The sequence below is a fragment of the Toxotes jaculatrix genome, chromosome 14 (assembly GCF_017976425.1).
Source record: "Toxotes jaculatrix isolate fToxJac2 chromosome 14, fToxJac2.pri, whole genome shotgun sequence".
Taxonomy (NCBI): Eukaryota; Metazoa; Chordata; class Actinopteri; family Toxotidae; genus Toxotes; species Toxotes jaculatrix.
The window spans coordinates 11,966,756-11,985,839 of NC_054407.1; the positions used below are offsets into that span (position 1 = coordinate 11,966,756).

At 41.7% G+C, this 19,084-nt stretch overlaps 2 protein-coding genes across 2 annotated transcripts; both read right to left on the bottom strand.

The window, feature by feature from the left end:
- Positions 1-225: 225 nt before the first annotated feature.
- fndc7a (fibronectin type III domain containing 7a) lies at positions 226-6,713 on the bottom strand. The gene is made up of 13 exons (XM_041055602.1): positions 6,678-6,713; positions 6,135-6,153; positions 5,677-5,934; positions 4,933-5,187; positions 3,989-4,246; positions 3,638-3,892; positions 3,052-3,306; positions 2,411-2,668; positions 1,983-2,240; positions 1,421-1,675; positions 893-1,156; positions 766-795; positions 226-245 (listed from the first exon to the last, which is right to left on the bottom strand). The coding sequence occupies exons 1-13, from the start codon at positions 6,711-6,713 to the stop codon at positions 226-228; spliced, it is 2,421 nt and encodes an 806-aa protein (XP_040911536.1).
- Positions 6,714-9,163: 2,450 nt separating this feature from the next.
- Positions 9,164-17,541, bottom strand: LOC121193345. Its single transcript, XM_041055582.1, has 21 exons — positions 17,346-17,541; positions 15,934-17,147; positions 15,725-15,799; positions 15,513-15,618; positions 14,998-15,149; positions 14,862-14,921; positions 14,575-14,708; positions 14,269-14,461; positions 13,313-13,494; positions 12,659-12,811; positions 12,265-12,424; positions 12,014-12,108; positions 11,703-11,908; positions 11,465-11,579; positions 11,128-11,310; positions 10,906-10,961; positions 10,624-10,764; positions 10,418-10,502; positions 9,992-10,120; positions 9,675-9,843; positions 9,164-9,549 (listed from the first exon to the last, which is right to left on the bottom strand). Exons 1-21 carry the CDS (start codon positions 17,539-17,541, stop codon positions 9,379-9,381), a joined length of 3,975 nt encoding a protein of 1,324 aa, XP_040911516.1. The 3' UTR covers positions 9,164-9,378.
- Between the last annotated feature and the right edge of the window lie 1,543 nt (positions 17,542-19,084).

Consider the following 19,084-nt stretch of genomic DNA (forward strand, 5'->3'; position numbering starts at 1 on the left):
CTTTCAAGTTGTGTAGTACAATGGACTCGTCCTGTGAAAGAAGCCTTCATCAGTTTCTTTCACACATGTTCACAGTTAACAGAGTAATGTAAAGGAAAGAATGTTGTTTGTCTCGGGTTGTTACATAACTCAGTTTTCATGTGGTCTGAAGACAGTTTGTTCTTGTCAGGAGGGATTTTAGTAAAAAAAAACAAAAAAAAACACTTACTACATTTAATCCAAGCTTCATCTTCCACGAGAGATCACTTGAGAGAAAAAGAGATGAGAGTTGAGTGCAGCAACAAATTTCAATCTGCTCAGAACTCCAGACTTTTTAGGAACAACTCAGCATTAAGGGAAATACGCTTATTCATTTTTTTCTTTGCTGACAGCTGGATGAGAAGATTGAACTCTCATGTCTGCACCGGGGGAAACAGCTGGCCTGGCTCTGTCCACATGTAACACCAAATAGCCATTTTACTGGGGTTTTTGTGCTTAAACCTCACAATGATGACAAGATTTCAGTAAATTACTGGTGCCGCTAGCGGATTTTGTTACTTTTGGATCAAACCAGGCTTTTTCTCCCTGTTTATAGTGTTTATGATAAGCTATGCTGACCATCTTCTGGTTGGAGCTTTATATTTACTGCGCAGACGTGAGAGTGGTGTCCAAATTCTTATCCAAGTTTTAGCAAGAAAGTTAATGAGTGTATTAACCAAAATGTCAGACTATTCCTTTAAGTACTCTAAAACAAAATGTGAAGTTTACAGTTTAGAGAATACTTACCCATACCAGCATTACTTCCTGGGCAGGGAACTGAGAAAATGACACAATTGAACATAAATCATACACAAATTATTAGAACAAACTCCTTAGTGATAATAATCATTTCAGAGTCCACTTTATGACCCACCTGAATATGTTCTGGGCTGACAGAAGTTGACTTTAATCCCATTCGGTCCCACAGGTGCTGCCACTACTCTATAGACATCCCCACAAGTTTCTTCCTGGATATCACAGTATGTGCTACCGGCAGCTGCGATGCAGGTGTAGTTGGCTCCTGTCCCGTACAGCTCCACTGTGTGGTTGTGGATCTGAAGGCCCAGAGAGCGCCAGTACACCCTGAGGGAGTTGTTTGCCCTGCGATAGAGTTTGACACCTGTTGGACAGCAGGGACCTACAAGAGAGTGAGTGGGTTTTGAGCGGTCAAAAACTGCGCTTCAATTATTGAATACATTTTGTATATCTACATTTTATCAATTCCATTGACCATGTATGCACCTGACCCCTCAGCCACCCAGCTGGGGGGTCAGGTGCATACATGGTTGTCTTGGGCTATAGTTTCATGGCTTTTGGCCACTAATCAAGTTTTTTTGGATGTGCATATTTTTCCCTCCTCTGGATATATATTCCAAATGTACGTGCATGTATTTGTTCTTACTGGAAGAGAATCCACGATATTTGCACTCTGACATGTGTCCTGTGCTGCTGATAGCTTCCAGGTTGACGCTGTAGTTGGTGCTACAGGTGATGCATCCCATCAGGCAGTGGGTGTCCAGAGTGTGGCATTTAGCATATCCACGCGAGGACATCAGGGTGGTGATGTAGGAGCGAGCTCCACTGCCAGTTGACCAGGTCACGTTGGTCATGGCCTGTGTGACCTGGGTCACATTCACAAACGTGGGACAGCACGGACCTGGGGAGGAGAAATACAGATCGATAATTAATACTAGAATGCATGCATGTAAAGAGAATATTTTGACCTGGCAAAAGAGAAGTTGTTCTCAATGCTTTACTTTGTTGTCATTATACTTAAATAAAGTAGTATAGCATATAATGTAGTATAGCATTACTATCACCAGTGGGACCAGGGCTTATCTCCCTCTTATTAGCTGTTAGTTGCCTTCATGACTTCAGCTTGTGGTTCTCCTGTGGTTTCAATCTATTTGAATAAAATTGATTTGACCGGACATTTATTCCTAGTGATAACCATAGTGTCATACCTGTTTCTAACGGTTTACTGTATCCAGGTAGACTCTGTCCTGCAGCTGTGGTGGCCACTGCTGTCACTTCATAGACTGAACCACAGGGCAGCTGTACGAGGTCGCAGGAGCGATCTCGTGTCTTGCAAGTGTGAACGTTATAGCGTCCGATGGCAGTGATGGTATAATTTGTGTTGGGTGTGTTGGGGGTACTGATGAGGACTCTGTATGTGGAGCTGTTTGTCTGTGTCATGTTCAGGATCTCTGGGGAGCACGGAGCTGCAGAAAGACAGACAGGGGATGGTGGATGTCATGAAGAGTGAGAAATGATTTGCATTTTAGAAAATATATTGGTAAATAGATGAAAATAAAATACAATGAAATTGTGTTCATGATGTCAGATTTTACTCTACATCTAACCTTGTGTTTTAAAATAACCCTGTTGGTACCTGTCTCTTGTGTGTGTGGTGTACAGGTGCGGTTGCATCCTCGTAACTCGCTGCAAGGTGTGACTGTCACAGAATAAGCTGTGTTGCACCTCAGATCTGACAGGGCGCACACCGGTGCTGTGTCGTTGCAGTGGATGACGTCGTTGGTCTGTTTTGCTGTTGTCTGGTACACCTCGGCCCCTTTGACCGGTGACCACATGATCTCCAGGGTGTCTGTAGAAACCAGCTTTATGGTAACACCCCGTGGACAACAAGGAACTGAGAGGATGGGGTGGGAGGAGAAATAGGTGAGAATAATAATTAAGGACCATGCTGGTGACTTTGTATGTTTTCTTCCACCTTCCAGTGTTGAAAACCACTGTTTTCACTTCCTGTCAGTAGAATGTGATTATCAATTGGTTCATCACGTTGCAACTTTTTTTCTCCAAATGTACTAAATCCTTCCTTTGATGAACTACAACTTTTTATAGCAAACATTTTGACTTGTCATATCAGAAGAGGGCACAACTGTAACCGATAACCTGGTGGCACACCTAAATGGAAAACAGCCAATGTTATTAATTACACCTGTGCTTTTTCCGTTACAGTGTGTCAAAACGTCAGCCATGAAAAGGGAATATTTTTTACAACAATACACCTACTGGTGGTGTAGTTGCGGACGTGTGAGTAAGGGCTAGAGCCGGCCTGGTTGTAGGGGAAGACGGTGGTGAGGTAGGTGTAGCCACACATGCAGAAAAACGAGCAGGTGGTTTCAGTGGTGTTGCACGACTTCTCAGTCCCGTCGTCCCTCTTTATGAAAGCCATGTAGTACTCCACCAGTGGCACCTCATCCCACACCAGTGAGCAGTTTCCTGCCGTGGGCTCTTCCACCCAAATGTTCTCTGGGGGACATGGGTCTGGCAGGAGGTTCAGGGGAAAAAAATTAACGTAATTTAACATTTTGGCAAGTACACTTATTCAACAGAAACAGCTACACTGGCTCTGTCCAAGAGTAAAAAAATCTATCTACCGGCATCTCTCAATTTCAGCAAATTACAGATTGTACCTTGTTTGGTCAATCTGCACAAAAACTATGTAGAAATGACACTACAACTCTGGTTATGTGCTGGACTGTTTCTTGACTTGACATGTTCATCTACTCTTGTAAACACATAGGATTTTGCATCTGACATGCCAAAGTATTCAAAGTATGCTGAATGTGGCTGTGGCTGTTTGTGATATACTCACATGTAATGTAGTCAGCTGGTTGTGAGGGGCTGCTGGGACCAGCGCTGTTGTAGGCTGTTACAGACACAGAGTGGTTCTGGCCACACTCTATAGGCACGATGTAACAGTGACTGTTGATTGTTGAGGTACAGTTTTGGCCATTAGAGGTCCAAGCGATGTAGTTCTCCGCTCCCTGCACTGACACCCAGTACACAGCAATCCCAAGGGACCGGCCCTGAGTCACCTGGACACTGGTCACATCTGGGGTTGACGGACCTGCAAATGAAAGTCCAAAAGAAACTCGGTTGCCAGCAACTGACCCACTGGGGTTGTATCGCAGGTTTTCTTTAACAAGTTATTCAACATGCTTACGTGTGATCTGGCAGACAGTGAGGTCGTCTCCAGTGCGGCCCTCAGAGTCCCATGCCGTGCCTTTGATGCAGTAGGTAGTCCCAGCTTCAAGGTCATCGAAGGTCACCGTGGTGTCGGTGGTGTTCAGTTTGAGGCGGGAGCTGGAGCCCTCTCTGATAATGCAGAGCGTGTAGAGGACAGCTTGCTCAACTGGGGGCCAAGTCACAAGGATGGAGTCGTTGCTAGGGGAGGTGGTGTTCAGCTTGGGTGCGATCACCACTAAAGGCAAGCGCAAAACAAAGAGTAGTGAGGGTTAATGAAAAAAGAAGATGAAATGGTCAATCACACAGATTTCTTACTTCTACATTCTCCTTGCCCTTTTTTTGTAAGAGGTGTGAAATGGAAACAATTTCCCTGTGGTTATATTACGTTCATTTCTCCTTCGGGAAGGGAGACAACCTAGTTCTCATGGTTTCTCTTTTCATATTATGGGAATAGTATAGTGCAGAGGGGTGGATACAGTTTCTCCCCTCCTGCATTGGCTGCAAAGAGTAGAGACTGTGTGACAATGGGCAGTGAAATGACACGCCGTTATGACTGGTGGAGTGAGATAACAAGCTATTGTCCTGCAGGAACAACAGAAAGGCTGGCTTTCACTCTTCATACGCTGATTACCATCTTGAGTAAACTGCTTCAAATGTTTAGTGTCTGGGCAAGTGAAAGTGGACAGAAATTACCATTATTATTCCATTTTATTGATTATTAGTAAGAATACTGTTAGTCTTGATGGTGAAAATCATAAATATATTTTTTAGATATTTGACTATATTAGACTAGTGCATGCTTGTGTGTGTGTTTCGTTCACTTGGTGTGGGTAAAATGCAGAGAATAAATTTCCCCAGCTTGAGGGACCAATAAAGGATTAAACTAAATTTATTTTTCGGTTTTAGACTTTTCATCCGTACCTGTCTTGGCCTTGATGGGGTATGAGGGCTGGCTCCTCCCTCCTGAGTTGACAGACATGACGCTCATCATGTAGTATGTGTGGGGCTGGAGAAGCACCACGGTGCCTGGGGAGCTGCTCACTGAGGTCTCAAAGAAGAAATCCCCAGATTCTGCCCTCAGGATGTAGCTGGTTGCCCCGGAAACCTCAGTGAACTCTACAGTGATGCTGTCGCTGTGTTTGGAGTAGGCCTTAATGATGCTGGGGACCTCAGGAGCTGGAGAACAAATGATAAAAATAAAAATCAGTTAGATAACAAAATAAAAGCCTTTTAAATACTGCAGTTAGAGTCAAAATATAGTCAGAACACTTTTGTTTCTCTATTATTCTTATATATAGTAATACATAATAAATACAGAGGGGAAGTGTCCATAACAGTTTCCTAGTCATCCTCACATCCTCGTCTTTTGTCCAACCCATAGTTCAAAACCCAATGATATTTAGTTTAGTTACTTTTTATATATTAACTACATTAAGGTGATTATACTACTTTTTCTTAATTAACACTTTGAATGCAGAACGTATACCTGTAGTCTTTTTGCTTTGTAGTATTACTACTTTTTAAGTAAATGATTTGAATACTTCTTCCACTGCTGTATAAATGTAAGACGCATGAAGCATTCAAGTTTCTGTCTCTGTGTAAAAGATATCGGAATCTGAATCACCACCAGTTTTCTCCTTTACTGTCCTTGCTGTTGTTACTGACCTGTTGTCTCCTCAGTCTTTGCACTGCTGAGGACATTGAGAGCATTGTCCATGGCTTCTAACTGCACGGTGTACAGCGTGTTTGGTGACAGGGAGTTGACTGAGCCCATCACAGAATTACCGCTGAACTGAGCAAAGACAGGATATTTTGAGGAGTTCTTGGGTGTCGCTGTGATCTTGTAGGAGCTGGCACCAGCAGGGCCCTTCCACTGCACTGTCATACTCTTAGATGTGACTGTGAACACCGAAAATGTGATGCCTGAAGGGAATAGAGAAGAAAACAGTGTTGGGGTACATGAGTTACATGTCTTGTTTGAAATACAGTATCTTCATGTCTGGGGTAAAAAAAAAAATGGTTGTAGTTCATGGTAGTTAGCATTTGAAAATTAAGGGATACACTATTAATGTTTAAGATCATCATAAAGTATTTAAAGGCTAATGTAAAAGAGAATAATTTACCATTTTGAGCAGCACAAATCTGAAAATGACAAAAACATGGCAAATTAATTAATGAACAGAGAAAATAACTTTGATGAGAAATGGCAGGAAATGCAGTATTTTCAAGACAAGGGCATCATTCCAGGAGTAGCAAGCTATTGGTATTTCACATTATATCCTGAGGCAAATTATGGCCTGTATCATATTCTTGGAGCATGAGAGGCAGCAGGCTGCACATTACCTTCACTCAACACAGATTTCAGGACTGGTCAGTGCAGGTATTTCTTTCAGGTCGGAATGAATTTGTCTATTGAGCTACGGTTGGGCATGCCACATGCACTTGTTGAAAGCAGCGACACTCAAAAGAGCCAGTGTTCATATGTTTCAAAAGTTCTCCAGCTAAACACTATACTTTATTTGGATTTGTAAAATGTAAAAAATATCAAAAACAGGAAAACATGACAACTCCTGTACTCTGACAATATAAAGTTTGATTTTTGTGGTATTTTTATTTAAATATTTTAAAGGAAATAAATATACAATGAGAAAATTATCATCTCTTACCTCTGTGAAGGTCAATAAAAGCAATATTTTTAGCATCTTTAACTGTGCTCGTCTCACGCCCACAGCGCTTTTTTTCTGCTGTGCCACTGCCTGGAGGCAAGATGTGTGATGCTGTTTCTGAAAATGACTCCAGGGAAGCTACTGAAGCTTAAATTTGACTTTTTTTTTTTCTTTCTCTCTCTCTCTCCCTCCCCCTCTCTCTCCCTTTCTCAGATAAAACGACAGTTCCTTTATTGTTTCAGCAAAATACCAAAGAGCCCAAAGGCTGTAACTCCTCCCCTCGGGGGGTGTCTGGGTGGCCTATCAGAACAAGAGGAGGAAGCTCACCTGTGAGAGATTAGGATACAGATAAAAACACATTAGTTGAGAACTTTTTCCTTTTTTTTTGGAAACTATGACCTTAAAATGTAGGCAGTGGTGAAAATTTATTTCCTGTCTTTAAGACTTAGATATTTAGTATCCACCAAAGAAATCACCACAACATCCCAGAAGAGAAGTATGCAGTCTCCCACCTTACATAAAAAGATAACTTGGTACAAGTGATGACCTCTTTCTGTTGCTTGTGTGTTTGGAAGGACGATTCTGGGCTGTGTAAGGTTTCGACCAAACAATATTTGATTTATCCTGGTTTCCAAGTCCATGATATCCTGTGATACATAAAACCTCTTTTTGAGCAATTAGTCATTTTGTCCCCAAGTTGTCATTGCCTAAAGAAGCCCAAATCAACAATAACACCTTCAGGGTGTGCATACTGTAAATATACTATACTTATTATATTTTGGTTGGGTTTCTGTCTCATGTATCCACACATAGAAAACTTGTTTGGTACATTTGGATAACTCGTTCATGCAGTGTGATATGCTACAGGGTTACATGTTACCCTACTCTATAGAATTACTTTATGTACAAATATTTCCTGTTAAAGTGACAAGGATGACTTTTTATCAACCATCCCGCTGAAAGGCAAAGTTACGATGGTAGCTTTTCTATTCCCCAGTGGCCAGGTGTCTGTGTCAGGTGTGTATTATGAAGATGGGCTGGGATGATCCCTAAGGACCATTTGTGAATAAAGGCCAAAAGGATGAAGCTGATCAAATTCAACTTCACACAAATGAGATAATCACCACTTTAAAAGACTTCAAAGAATAAAAAGAAACAGTGTCAGATTTCCCAAATAACCACAAATAATTGTTTTGTGTTGACTTTTTGAATCACTGACCATTCAGAAACCCTCTGACAAAACTAACTAAAAGATCAGTCACCCCAAATTAAGACTGTGTGCAAAGGAAAGGAATCCACCATCACTGAAATGGCTGCAAAGTGATGTTCAATACTATTCAGTTTTTCTTCACTTAAACAACATGGATGTTTTTTTCATATATATATATTTTTATTATTATTATTATTCTACACCTTTGTAAACTGAAATTGTAACCTTCAGACAGTGACCCTGTGTTTTTTCACAGGTTATGATTGTGATGCCCTGGTCTGCGGGGGTGATTCTGTATTTTTGTTAAAATGTAAGATGAATTGCACTGGTTGAGAAGTCACTGTGACTAGTGTGCTGTGCTGATGGTTTACAGATTAGTGAACAACTGAGAACTTCACCTGCTCTTTGGACAATCAGAGAGGATGGTTCAGGAATGTTGTTTGGACACATCTCCTTTCCTGATACCCCCTTTAGAACAACAGAGACACTTGATACCCCACAACAAAAACCTGAACGCAGCCCGGCAGCAGCATCCTGTGACGGTGAAAGGAACAGGGTCACAAAGCCCTGCAACAGAAACTCAGTAAGAAGACACTGTGTCGCGAGCACCCACAGGCCAGCAGGGAAGAGCATTAGAGGCATCAAATGCGCACATTAGCTATAAGGCCAAAAGTTGATACTTATTTGAAGTAAAGGCAGAGAGGGATTTTCCTGAAACGCAATATTTCCAATCTGACCTACATTTAATTTGATTTAACTTTATCTCCTTTCCCTGTGGCTGCTTGTGTGGATTGGATTGCAAATAGTTTGGAGGCAAGTAATGTAAAAAAAAAAAGAAAACAAAAGAGTTGGGTGAGATAGGTGTACTGACATGGAGCTTTGGGACAAGATAAAGTTTATGTTTATTACTTCATCTGCTGAGTGACGTTGCACAGTTTTGACTGATGCTGCCCCCTAATTAAAGATCACAAATGTGACAGTCCGCCTCCTTGTGAGTTTTCAGTGTTGGATACATTACTGATAAAATAGATAAGGGTCTGAGAAATATAATGAACTATATTGATCTAATATTGGCCTTATATAAAAAAAAAAAATCACTCACTAAAGTGGATATAAAGCTTCTGTTGTGCTTATACTTCTCACTTGTAAGTATAAAATTCAAAGAATGAAGTGGACATAAAGACTCAACATGAACAAAATGCTGTCAATCAGCAAAAATATTAATTTAATAATATATTAATCTTTACCATCAACCTTACAATATACTGTAAATTAAACATTTTATTTTTACAATGTTATCAGGTGATTTCAGGCTTTACTGCCTATTATAAAAATACAATAATGTACAAAAGCAATAACTTCACACAAACAGGTCTGTAAATAACTACAAAATCAGAGATATTCCCTCTGACAAAGATATATTAGGCATCATTTATCACAGGGATTGGCAGATTGTTGATGACTGATATGTATGTATGTGTACCCTGGGTGTTATAATGCCTGGTGTTTTCTGCCCCCCAGTGGCTGCGTGTTGTGCAGTTTCCTGTGGAGCTGAGCTTTGGCCAGGTCAGCTGACAGTCTCTTGGCCATGTGGTCGGTGGTCCGCTTCATGCTGTAGGCCACTTCAATAGCCTGATCCAGAGTCCTGTTCATTTCTTCCTCCTAGAAAACAGTATCAAACTCTCCAATGAGCTGAATTATGAGGACATATTTCTTGTATATAAAAATATCTCTAGTCTGTCACATCTATTCAGCAGACAGGCATGTGGAGAGATGAGATGTCTCACCTTGCTCCCTCTGCGTCTGCCTGTCCTGCTGACAGTCTTTGAGGGCGCTGTGACAGGAGACAGTGTCTGCTGAAAGTACACATTGCTGGGCAGAAGTGCTGTGTCTGACTGGGTGGATCGTTTCCTTTGATAGGACGCGGAGTGCAGCGGCGGCTCCCTCACTTTATAGCTGCATTTGAGGGCAGAGAGTGAGAATGAATGATTCCAGTTTTACAGAACTACATAATGTAATGGCTTTATTTAGGAAAGTGCTGATAAAATATATGTCTCCTTTCAGCGAGTGTTGTGTTTGTGTTACAGGTGAGACGTGTGTTTACCTGGCAGGTAGGCTGCAGGAAGAGCTGTAGCTGACCTGGAGGAGTGGCTTCTGGAGAGATGGAGAAGACAGGAGAGACCACCTCTCCATGGTGGCTGCTGATGTGAGACATACTACAGTAGGTACATGACTAATACACAATACTGCACATAGTTACAACCCTGTCTTTTTTTCAAGGAAAAACATAAAAATAGTTGCTATAGTGATAGTGGTGATTACAATGCTGATGAGTTGTGTCATGCAGCATGCATAAAGATCCATGGTTTGACATTTTTATTAGAGCCTGTGTTCTTGCAATTTGCTTGGTTGTTGTGAGACAGGTGCATTTGTAGATTATATAAGTTTATCTAAAGTTTAATCACAATGATACCAAAATGTTGAAATTGTAACCATCAGATGAGAAAGTGGCTCACTCTGTGGTCTTTGCTTGGCATGGCTGTCAGAAGCTCCCCTTCCTTTTAAAATGGAGCTGGTCAAGGCAGAAGTTTTCACTGAGCAGGTTCCTTCCGTCCCTAAAGGAGTAAAACATGTATTTTAACTACTTTGACCAACTTTGGGCAGTATATACCTGTGTAAATGATATGATAGATAAACAAAAATGCAGAATGTACTAAATATAACTGTGGCCCTGACCTCTGTTGGACTGCAGTGTCCCCTGCAGTTTGAATTGAAACTCAGGTCCAGAGTGTGCACTGCTGCCTCTTCTGCTCCCTATAGGTGAATTGTGGAACTGCGACATGATCTCAGAACCTGCTGTATCACCACTTTCTGTACCTGGGGGGCAGATGATCAAACTCACAATGGATGTTGAAAGGATTATCTGCCCAATAAAGATGTAGAGAGACACTTGGAGACAGACAGGGAGTGACTTTGCTGTAATTTCCTTTTTAGTTTATTGTGATGGTGGTGAAGTACCTTTGCTCTTGCTGGGGTCCATGTCTGAAGAAATCCAATCCTCTATTCTTGCTGGACTGGAACTCAAGTTGCTTATGCTTTGTCTGCTGTTTGATGATTTCCATACACTAGAGGATACAGTATAAAAATGTAATGATTGTTATCCAGTAATGAATAAATGTAATTATCATTCCAATAAAATTTAACAGAAATTCATCCACTGTTCAACAGGATCAGGTTCACCTGTTACAGGCTGGTCTTAGGTAGGTCCTGGGTCTGGTTTTAGACCTGCGCTCCTGACGATCCTGTCTGTATTTGGAGGTTAGATAGTCCATCCTCTGTGCTAAGTGAGGCAGCTGGACTAAGCCCTCCTCCAGGTCCTTCTTCAGCCTGGACACCTCTGACTGCAAGGCCAGGATAGCCTCACTAAACATGGATGAGCACACAATCACAGATATTCAGATGTCCACTGTATAAATATTCAAGAATTGAAAACAATGGTTACATCTTTATCTGCTTTGTGAAACAAATGCAAATGCAGTCAGCCACCAAAGCTGCTTGCCTCTCAGCATATACTGACCTATTACAAGAGCAGGGATACAATTGGCTGCCTCTCTCCTCTGTATCCATGGTGGTGCTGAGTGCTGGCTCAGAAACGTGGTGATGGGGCTGTGCAGGCAGGCTGGGATCAGATCCTGTTCAATAAGCAGTGGAGAAGCATGTAATGTTTCAGTATTGATCAGCTACAGTGAACGAAAAACAGAACTTATTTGGGGAGATGAAGAACCACATTGTGATTGTAACACAGGTTTGCTCACCCTGTAGCCTGATTGAAGGCTCTTTAGTGGTTCTCTCAACCCACAGATCCACTGCAGCTGCTGCACCACAGGGCTCTGTTTGAACAGATGGGTGGGGGCTGGCCCACCGCTGGCTGTTCAGTGAGGCTGAATGGAAGGCTGTCTGCAGGTTGGAGCAGGAGCCCTCACTGTCTGAGCCACTTAAACCATCATTATGGGATGGTAGACTGGAACTGGACAGATCCAACTTGAGTTAATCTAACAGGACCTATGTGACGTCTAGACAGTGACTGTGGATCAATCAGTCAGTCTGTATTTATATGAATTTGTACCTGTCTGTGAGCAGAGTCGGTTGAAATGGTCCAGAGGCTGATTGATTCAAGTAAGAGCTCCCAAATCCACTGTCTGTCTCTGGGCTCACAATCCTCTGCAACCCAAAAAATAACATCAGTTAAAAAAAATAACGTAGCCTATGCATCCCACACACCACTGCAGCATCAACAGCATCCCTGAATACCTGTTACAGTTTGAAGCTTAGAAGAGACCACAATTGTCAACAAACCAGCGATTATCTGTGGCTGACCTGTGAGGCACATGGGGTGTTGAGAGGAGGCTCAGAGAGGCTGTGGGTATCTGAGTCTTTGGGTTCATCAAAGGAAGAGGAGACCTCCACAGCCAGACTCACACAGTCAACCAGATCGCATTCGCCCTCTGGTACAAGGACACTATCAAGGGTGCTACGACTGCTGCAGCAACAACAACAACAAAGATACTTAGAGCTAGTTTATGACAAATGTTATTGCTTGACAACAACTACCAAAAAGTAGATCACTCACACTGTGATAGGATTACAAGACTGATTATTGGCTCCTTTATTTAAGAGTAAACCAGCACAGAAAAACAACAACAGAAAGTCAATCAGGTCACAGTCAGCTCTTTTATATCAGTCAGGTAGACTTAAATATCGAAACTCTGACCTTTCAGGTGACTCCCTCCGTCTTGAGGTTGAGCAGGTTCCACTCAGATAAGCTAAGATGTTGCTATGATCTATCCCCTCTGACAAGACAGAGATGCTCTCCTCCTCGTCCTCAGCTGTCAGGATGGCTAGTCTCTCCAGAGAACCCTGTGAGCTTCTGAAACAGGGCAGAGAAGAAAACCTGCTCACACAGACCCAAACACCCCGTTCCCTCCGCGCAGTGGAACCTAACACCAGCGCTGTACCTGATACACGATCTGCCCACAGCAAGACTGAGAACATGCCTATTATATGAGCACAAACACACACGCGAGCACCACTCAAATCATCAATAGGTGGACACAATTGTGACAGTGGAACATGCACAACAGTGGTGTATTATATTTATGTATCCTAAACCAGGATAAGTACTGTGGGATTAGCACTGGTGTATATTTAATTACAATATTCACAGTTAGAACAGTGTCTCACTTAGCTGGCATACATGTATATCCCAAAACTAAAGATATTCCTTAATCACAATTATGAGATGAAAAATAGAATATTATTAGAACATTAAAAGTGAGAATTAACTAGCAAACACTGTATTACTTAATAAATAAAAAACGAAAAAAAAGAAAGAAAGAACATTTTTTTTCTGGAGTTTAATAAGTACCGTGAATGGCAGGTGTTATATCCAGTATTTTTTGGTACAGAGTCAGTGGTTATGAGCTCTCTGCTTTGCTCCAATCCGCCATCTCCATGCATTTCAATGGCCTCCTCAACTTCCTCTTCTTCTTCTTCCTCTTTCTGTATCTGCATCTTACAACTCACAGTGGAAAAACCTGCACATGGACCCTGAAACATGAAACCTAGTCAGATAATTTGTGGTTAGTGTAATCTTACATACACACACACACACTCAGCATTTCTGCCAGAGGAAAGAGTTTGTCACAAATGATTGTGAAGTGTCTGGATACATATAAGTTAAATTACTTAAATTAGTTTGTCAGTGTCAGCAAAAAGATTTGGAGAAGTATATGAAGCCTGATACTACATCACTAACATAAAAGATGAACACAATTCATCCTGTTGGGGACGTAAATGTCTTCACTTCAAATCGTTTAAAGAAGTCTGAAACAAATAAAGATTGTTTCCAACAGGAATCTGTGGATCTGCTTCAGGGGCATAACAACCTGAGGGAGCAGAACAAGACATATAGCCCAAGGGTCTATGAGATCCTGGAGGCCCTTTGCCAAAAGGTCTTGAAAGGTCATGCACCTGAAAGGCAAACTCTTGCCAACAGGCTGGAAATGAAAGCAAAGAAGTGGAAAGGTCTTTGTCGTGACGTATTATGGTTTCATTCAAATTCTGGAGAAGTAGGTGAAGCCGAAGGCAGAAATGGACAAGCTTGAGGCCACTGAGGTCGAGGGAGGCACTTTGCCAAAAAAAATAGAGAAATACAAAATATGCTCCAAGACCCAGGAAGATACAGCAAGCTCCACTACCAAGACAGTGATGCCCAGTGAAAGGAAATCCCCTTAATTCTTTCTTTCCTTACTCTTTTCAGTTTGATCTAGTTATTTTTATAGAGCACTGATGAGTTTGTGGGTGTGTCTGTGAGTTGGTTACCTCATGCAGGGATGGTGGAGGTAAGGCTGTGGGCATGCAGAGAGGACTGGGCCTCACATGTAGACTCTCATTCATGGGCGTGGGAGTAGAGGATGAGTGGGGTGGAGAAATCTGCTCATACACGTTTTTGTCTATCATCTCCTTTATGTCTTCAAGGTGCATCCCTATCCTGAATATGTCTCCCTCCACCAGCCTGAGCATGTGTCAGCATACACACACACAAATAAATACGCGCACACACACAAATGGATGCAGTAACGTGACACCGACATATTCACACGGGTGCAGCAGTGAGGTCTCTTTAACCTGTTTGAGTCAAAGGTGCCAGTGTTCCTGGACAGACCCATGTAGTTCTGCATCTCCAGGGCCCTGTGCTCCTCCTTCTTGCTGATGTATTTCCTCTCCAGCTGGTCCTGAGCCTCCATCATGCTCCTCAATATCTGACAACAGGACAAATTTAATTGATAATGAAGATAATGAAATACATAGTTATTAAAAAATGATTGAAATAAGTGATAAAAGTCAAAATGTTCTAAATCTTATTTTCTATATTACGTACAGGCTACTTCATGTAGGATGTAAACAGTTCTTACCATTTGCTGTTCTGCTGTGCTTACTGACATGTTGCTTACACTCACTTTAAATTCTTCAACCTGAGTAGGAGAGGGTTTATTAACAGATTTAAATATGTTTTCTTTAATGGTAGATTGGTAACACGTTCAAACTTACCTTCTGCATGAAAGGGCTGATGATGTCGCTCAGCTCAGCTGTCATTCTTTCCCCATCACTGGGACCCTCCCCAGGCTGGCTGGAGGAAGCTGTGTTCACCTCCTCCTTAATAATGCTCTTGGGGGCTGATCCTCTTTTTTCACTAAAGTTTTCTGAAAACAAAGGATAATTTTTTTGTTACCTATATTCACCTCTTCGAAATTTGTTAGTTTGTATTTTATGAAGAATTAAAAATTACACTTGATGCATACAGTTACTGATGACCTTCTGATTTGAAAATATGGTATAGAAATTAAAAGTGAAACATTTTAGTGTGGTTGTCCAGTTTACGCTCGTTGTTTTCCACTTACTTAAAGTACTCCAAACGCACAGTAAATGTGTTTGAGTAACTAGAGCAGTGTCATCTGAACCCATTTGTCTCTATGGAAACCAGTTGCACTTCACTGCATAATTTGCAGGTAGCAAAGCAAAGCGATGACCCGTCATAATATCAGATGTCAGACACAGAGACGTACCTGATGGGGGAAGATGAGGAGCCAAGGATCCAAGATGGCTTCCCTCAGCTAAGTTTCTCTGATGATCATCATCACACTCTGAATAAAGTATTAGGTCTGAGGAAGGCTGAGTCTGCAACAAAAAGTTTAATAAATTTGTTACTTGTACTGAAAATTTGACTTTTAATTTATTTGGATCTCTTAAACACCTGCATGGTTTAGGTTTTACTTACATTGGTTCCTAGTCTCATTTGATCAATTAGGTTCTCTGCCTCAGCATATTTGGTTAATAATTTATCATATTCAGCCTAAAGGAATGAGGAACAAGTTGAATATTAGTCCTATGCCTAAGAACATTGATAAATCTGTTATATGATCAGAAGGAACCAAAAGGTGAAGGATACAGGTGCTATGTGAAGAGTAAATTCTTTAGGTTTTCTACCTGCAGATGATGCACCAGTGCAGGAGGAGTCTGCTTCTCCTCATCTTTGAAGACATAAGACTTCTCTGCTGGTTGGACTGAATCCTCCAGGACTCTGGTGATCACCTCTAATATTCCTGGAGAGGACTGGGCTTTGTGCATGGTGCTGGGGTTCTGAGGAACGGGTCTGGTAGGTCCATTTGGAGCTTTGGGGATTTTTACCTTAGGGGCAACCTTTGAGAAGTCAGGGAGGGGGTAATGGACTTGGCCTTGACCATACTTCATCTCACTGAAAGACCTGGTGCGCACAAGTGGGACTCTCTGTACCTGATCATCCTCTTCAGACTTGTCCTGCTTCACTAGATCTACGCTGCCGTTTTCCCTACTGCTCTGGTTTGAAACTATACTTGCACAGCTAGATGCATTACTCTCAACAGCAGAGGCGACATTATGTATTTCCCTTTCAGCCTCTTCCTCTACACTTGAATTTTTTGATGCAGCATGACTCTTTTCATCAGTCCAGCCAGAGAAGAAATTCCGATTCATCTCAGATTTACAAGCAGGCTTCTCTGAGTGGTTGATATTAATTGTTGTGCTGTTGTCTGTTGGAGCCCATCTCAAAACAGTGTCATCCATGCTCTCCAGTAGGGACACTTCCGGTAGGGTCTCTGCCTCAATCAGCCTGCCTGGCCGCAGCAGCTCTTCCTGGGAAAAGTGTCGCAGCAACAGCTGGTTAATGTCTGTCGAACGAGGACACAATGGGGCAACCTCGCTTGGCTTAGAAGCATCAAAAAAGTTGTTCTGTTTGGTGTTGGCATCCTCTTGCAGCAAAAGTGCTCGTTTCTCAGCATTGTGCTTAACAGAAACCAAACGTTCACAGGTACCATCTTTATCTGTTTTTGTCAATTCAAGCAGACCAGGAACATCAGGACTTGCATGAACAGTTTTTCTTCCATCCAAGCTCATGTTGCCTTCAGAGCTAGCAGTCTGGTTGAAGTAGAGGCTTCCAAGGTCGCCATCATAAGGTAGGTCCTCCTGGTCCTCGTCACTGGTATTTTGCCCTGGGTCCTCATACCCCCGCTTTAAGGGTGGCTCATGTTGCATGGTGTTTGGTCTTTGGGCAGACACACACAACACGCTGCTCTTGGTCTTGTTCTCTACCACCCTCTCACTTTGACTGCTCACAGTACTGGACTCTGAGGAGGTGTCATCCAAGGCTGACAGCTCTGAGCTCCCTGCAAATTAAAGAGCAACAACAACACAAATGCCTCATTAAAAGGTCACAGAGATTCATCTTTTTTAATTTATGTCCAGCCCTACAATCACCAGCTTGTTGCTAAATACCAACTTTGCTTGTTAACACACAGTGTGTAAGTCAGTATAGTTTATAACACTCAATAGACAAATGTCACAATAGTGAATCCAGGACTTACCACTGAGATGGATGCTGGCCTCTGAGGCAGCAGACTCTGCCTGGGAGAGATGTAAAGCTAAAGAATTCTCCAAATCACTGAGGTGGATACTTTCATCCTCACTTAGGTCGACAAAGATGCTCTGCTGGATGCACTTCTCCCACAGCACAGCAGATTCTTGAAGATCCTCATCTGATTCCTCTGGATCTCCCTCCATTGACACTTTCTCTGCAACAGAAAATGTAAGTGGACGCTCTGTTACACCTCTCTTCACCTGTGTTAAGATGGGGAGGGGGTAAGAAAATAGGATGGAGCACCTGCTCATCACTTAGCAACACAACTTGTGAGCTGACAACATTGGATCAAAATGTGCTAAGCTGTCAGTTATTCAACAATCAATACCATTATGTGGGCAGAGGTTTGCGTGACTTACAGTCTGTTAGGTGTTTTGTGTGAATGATGTTTACGGATGAAAGAATTTGTGTGTGTGTGAGAGAGACAGTAGTGGAGGACGTAATCATATCCTTTACTTCAGTACGAGCCTCAATTCCACAATATGCAAGTATATCATTACAAGTAAAAGTACTGCATTTTATACCTTGTTGAATAAAAAGTATTAGCATGAATCAAAGGTCAAATAAGTCATTCTACAGCAGAATAGCCCCTCTTGGAGAATTATTATGCATTAATTAACATGTTAGCAGCATTTATATGCCGTTATACAATATTTATTTCTGAACTGCAGTTGAGTATAAGTACCAGTAGTGGAAAATTCTCAATTAAAGTACAGTTACCTGAAAATTGTACTCAAGTGCAGTATTTTTATAAATGCACTTAGTTATGTCCCACCACTGGTGAGAGAGGACATGTGTGAGTAACCTACTGTAAAAGCTCTCTGGTATGACAAGAAAGTAATACAAGCCACTACACTGCAAAGCCTAGACTTAGACAATCTCAAAACAGTTTCTGTACTTCAGTTCTGTGCTAAATATTCAGTCTCAGGTTTGGTGCTGGTGGTGGTAACTTACTCTGGTTTTGACTCCTCTAGCACTGCGACATTAGTTTTAGGTTGATCCCATCCACAGCCGTGATGTTGTGAGATGCAGTCCTGAAACTAGGTACAGTAACTCTGTGTCTTTCTTGACATATGGTTTCTCGGACAGGTTTAGTTTCTGCGGCATCATTAATAATGTACAGGTCAGCGCTGAACGTCTGGACACAGACTGGCAGCGTACAGGCGGAGTCTGGTTGCTAGGTAACGGCGGTGCAACCCCCCCGACCGCAAGAAAGCTGACGAAGTTATTCAGCAGTTTGCGTTTTTTTAATGAAAAAATGTATCTGCGTTGTAAAAGAAGAAAAAAAAAAAAAGAATAAAACGTATAACAATGAAACAAACATCAAAAATAAGAAAACTTTAATGCAGATGAATTGTAAATTATTGCGAATAAAAAATAGAATACAAGAATGGAAATAGGTAAATTAACATTAACTGGTCTTCAACTTAAATTGAAGGTTAGTACATTCAGGGTCTATTAATCTGCGCGATTTTACACGTATAAGCGGCTCTTTGACAGATTTAAAATTCATAGACTTTAAATGACTTGTATTAATCAGCAGATTTTCTAAATACTCTTTCATAACCAGTCCACACATCTACGTGTAATGTAATGTAATGTTCGACAGATACATTATTTTTGCACAAACCAGTCTTCCATTTGTCTAGTATTGTTGGTAAAGAACAAATAAAATACATTTGAGTT

What these genes read in the sequence shown, in the direction of transcription:
- fndc7a (XM_041055602.1), bottom strand. Translation starts at nt 6,713, where the DNA reads ATGCTAAAAATATTGCTTTTATTGACCTTCACAGAG. An exon ending in ACCAGCTGACTACATTACAT is followed by an intron (nt 3,307 to 3,637) that starts GTGAGTATATCA and finishes ACCTCCTGCCAG; the next exon opens with ACCCATGTCCCCCAGAGAAC. An exon ending in ACCACACACACAAGAGACAG is followed by an intron (nt 2,241 to 2,410) that starts GTACCAACAGGG and finishes GTCTTTCTGCAG; the next exon opens with CTCCGTGCTCCCCAGAGATC.
- LOC121193345 (XM_041055582.1), bottom strand. Translation starts at nt 17,541, where the DNA reads ATGGAGGGAGATCCAGAGGAATCAGATGAGGATCTTCAAGAATCTGCT. An exon ending in CGGAGGGAGTCACCTGAAAG is followed by an intron (nt 12,425 to 12,658) that starts GTCAGAGTTTCG and finishes TTGCTGCAGCAG; the next exon opens with TCGTAGCACCCTTGATAGTG. An exon ending in ACACCCCATGTGCCTCACAG is followed by an intron (nt 12,109 to 12,264) that starts GTCAGCCACAGA and finishes TTTGGGTTGCAG; the next exon opens with AGGATTGTGAGCCCAGAGAC.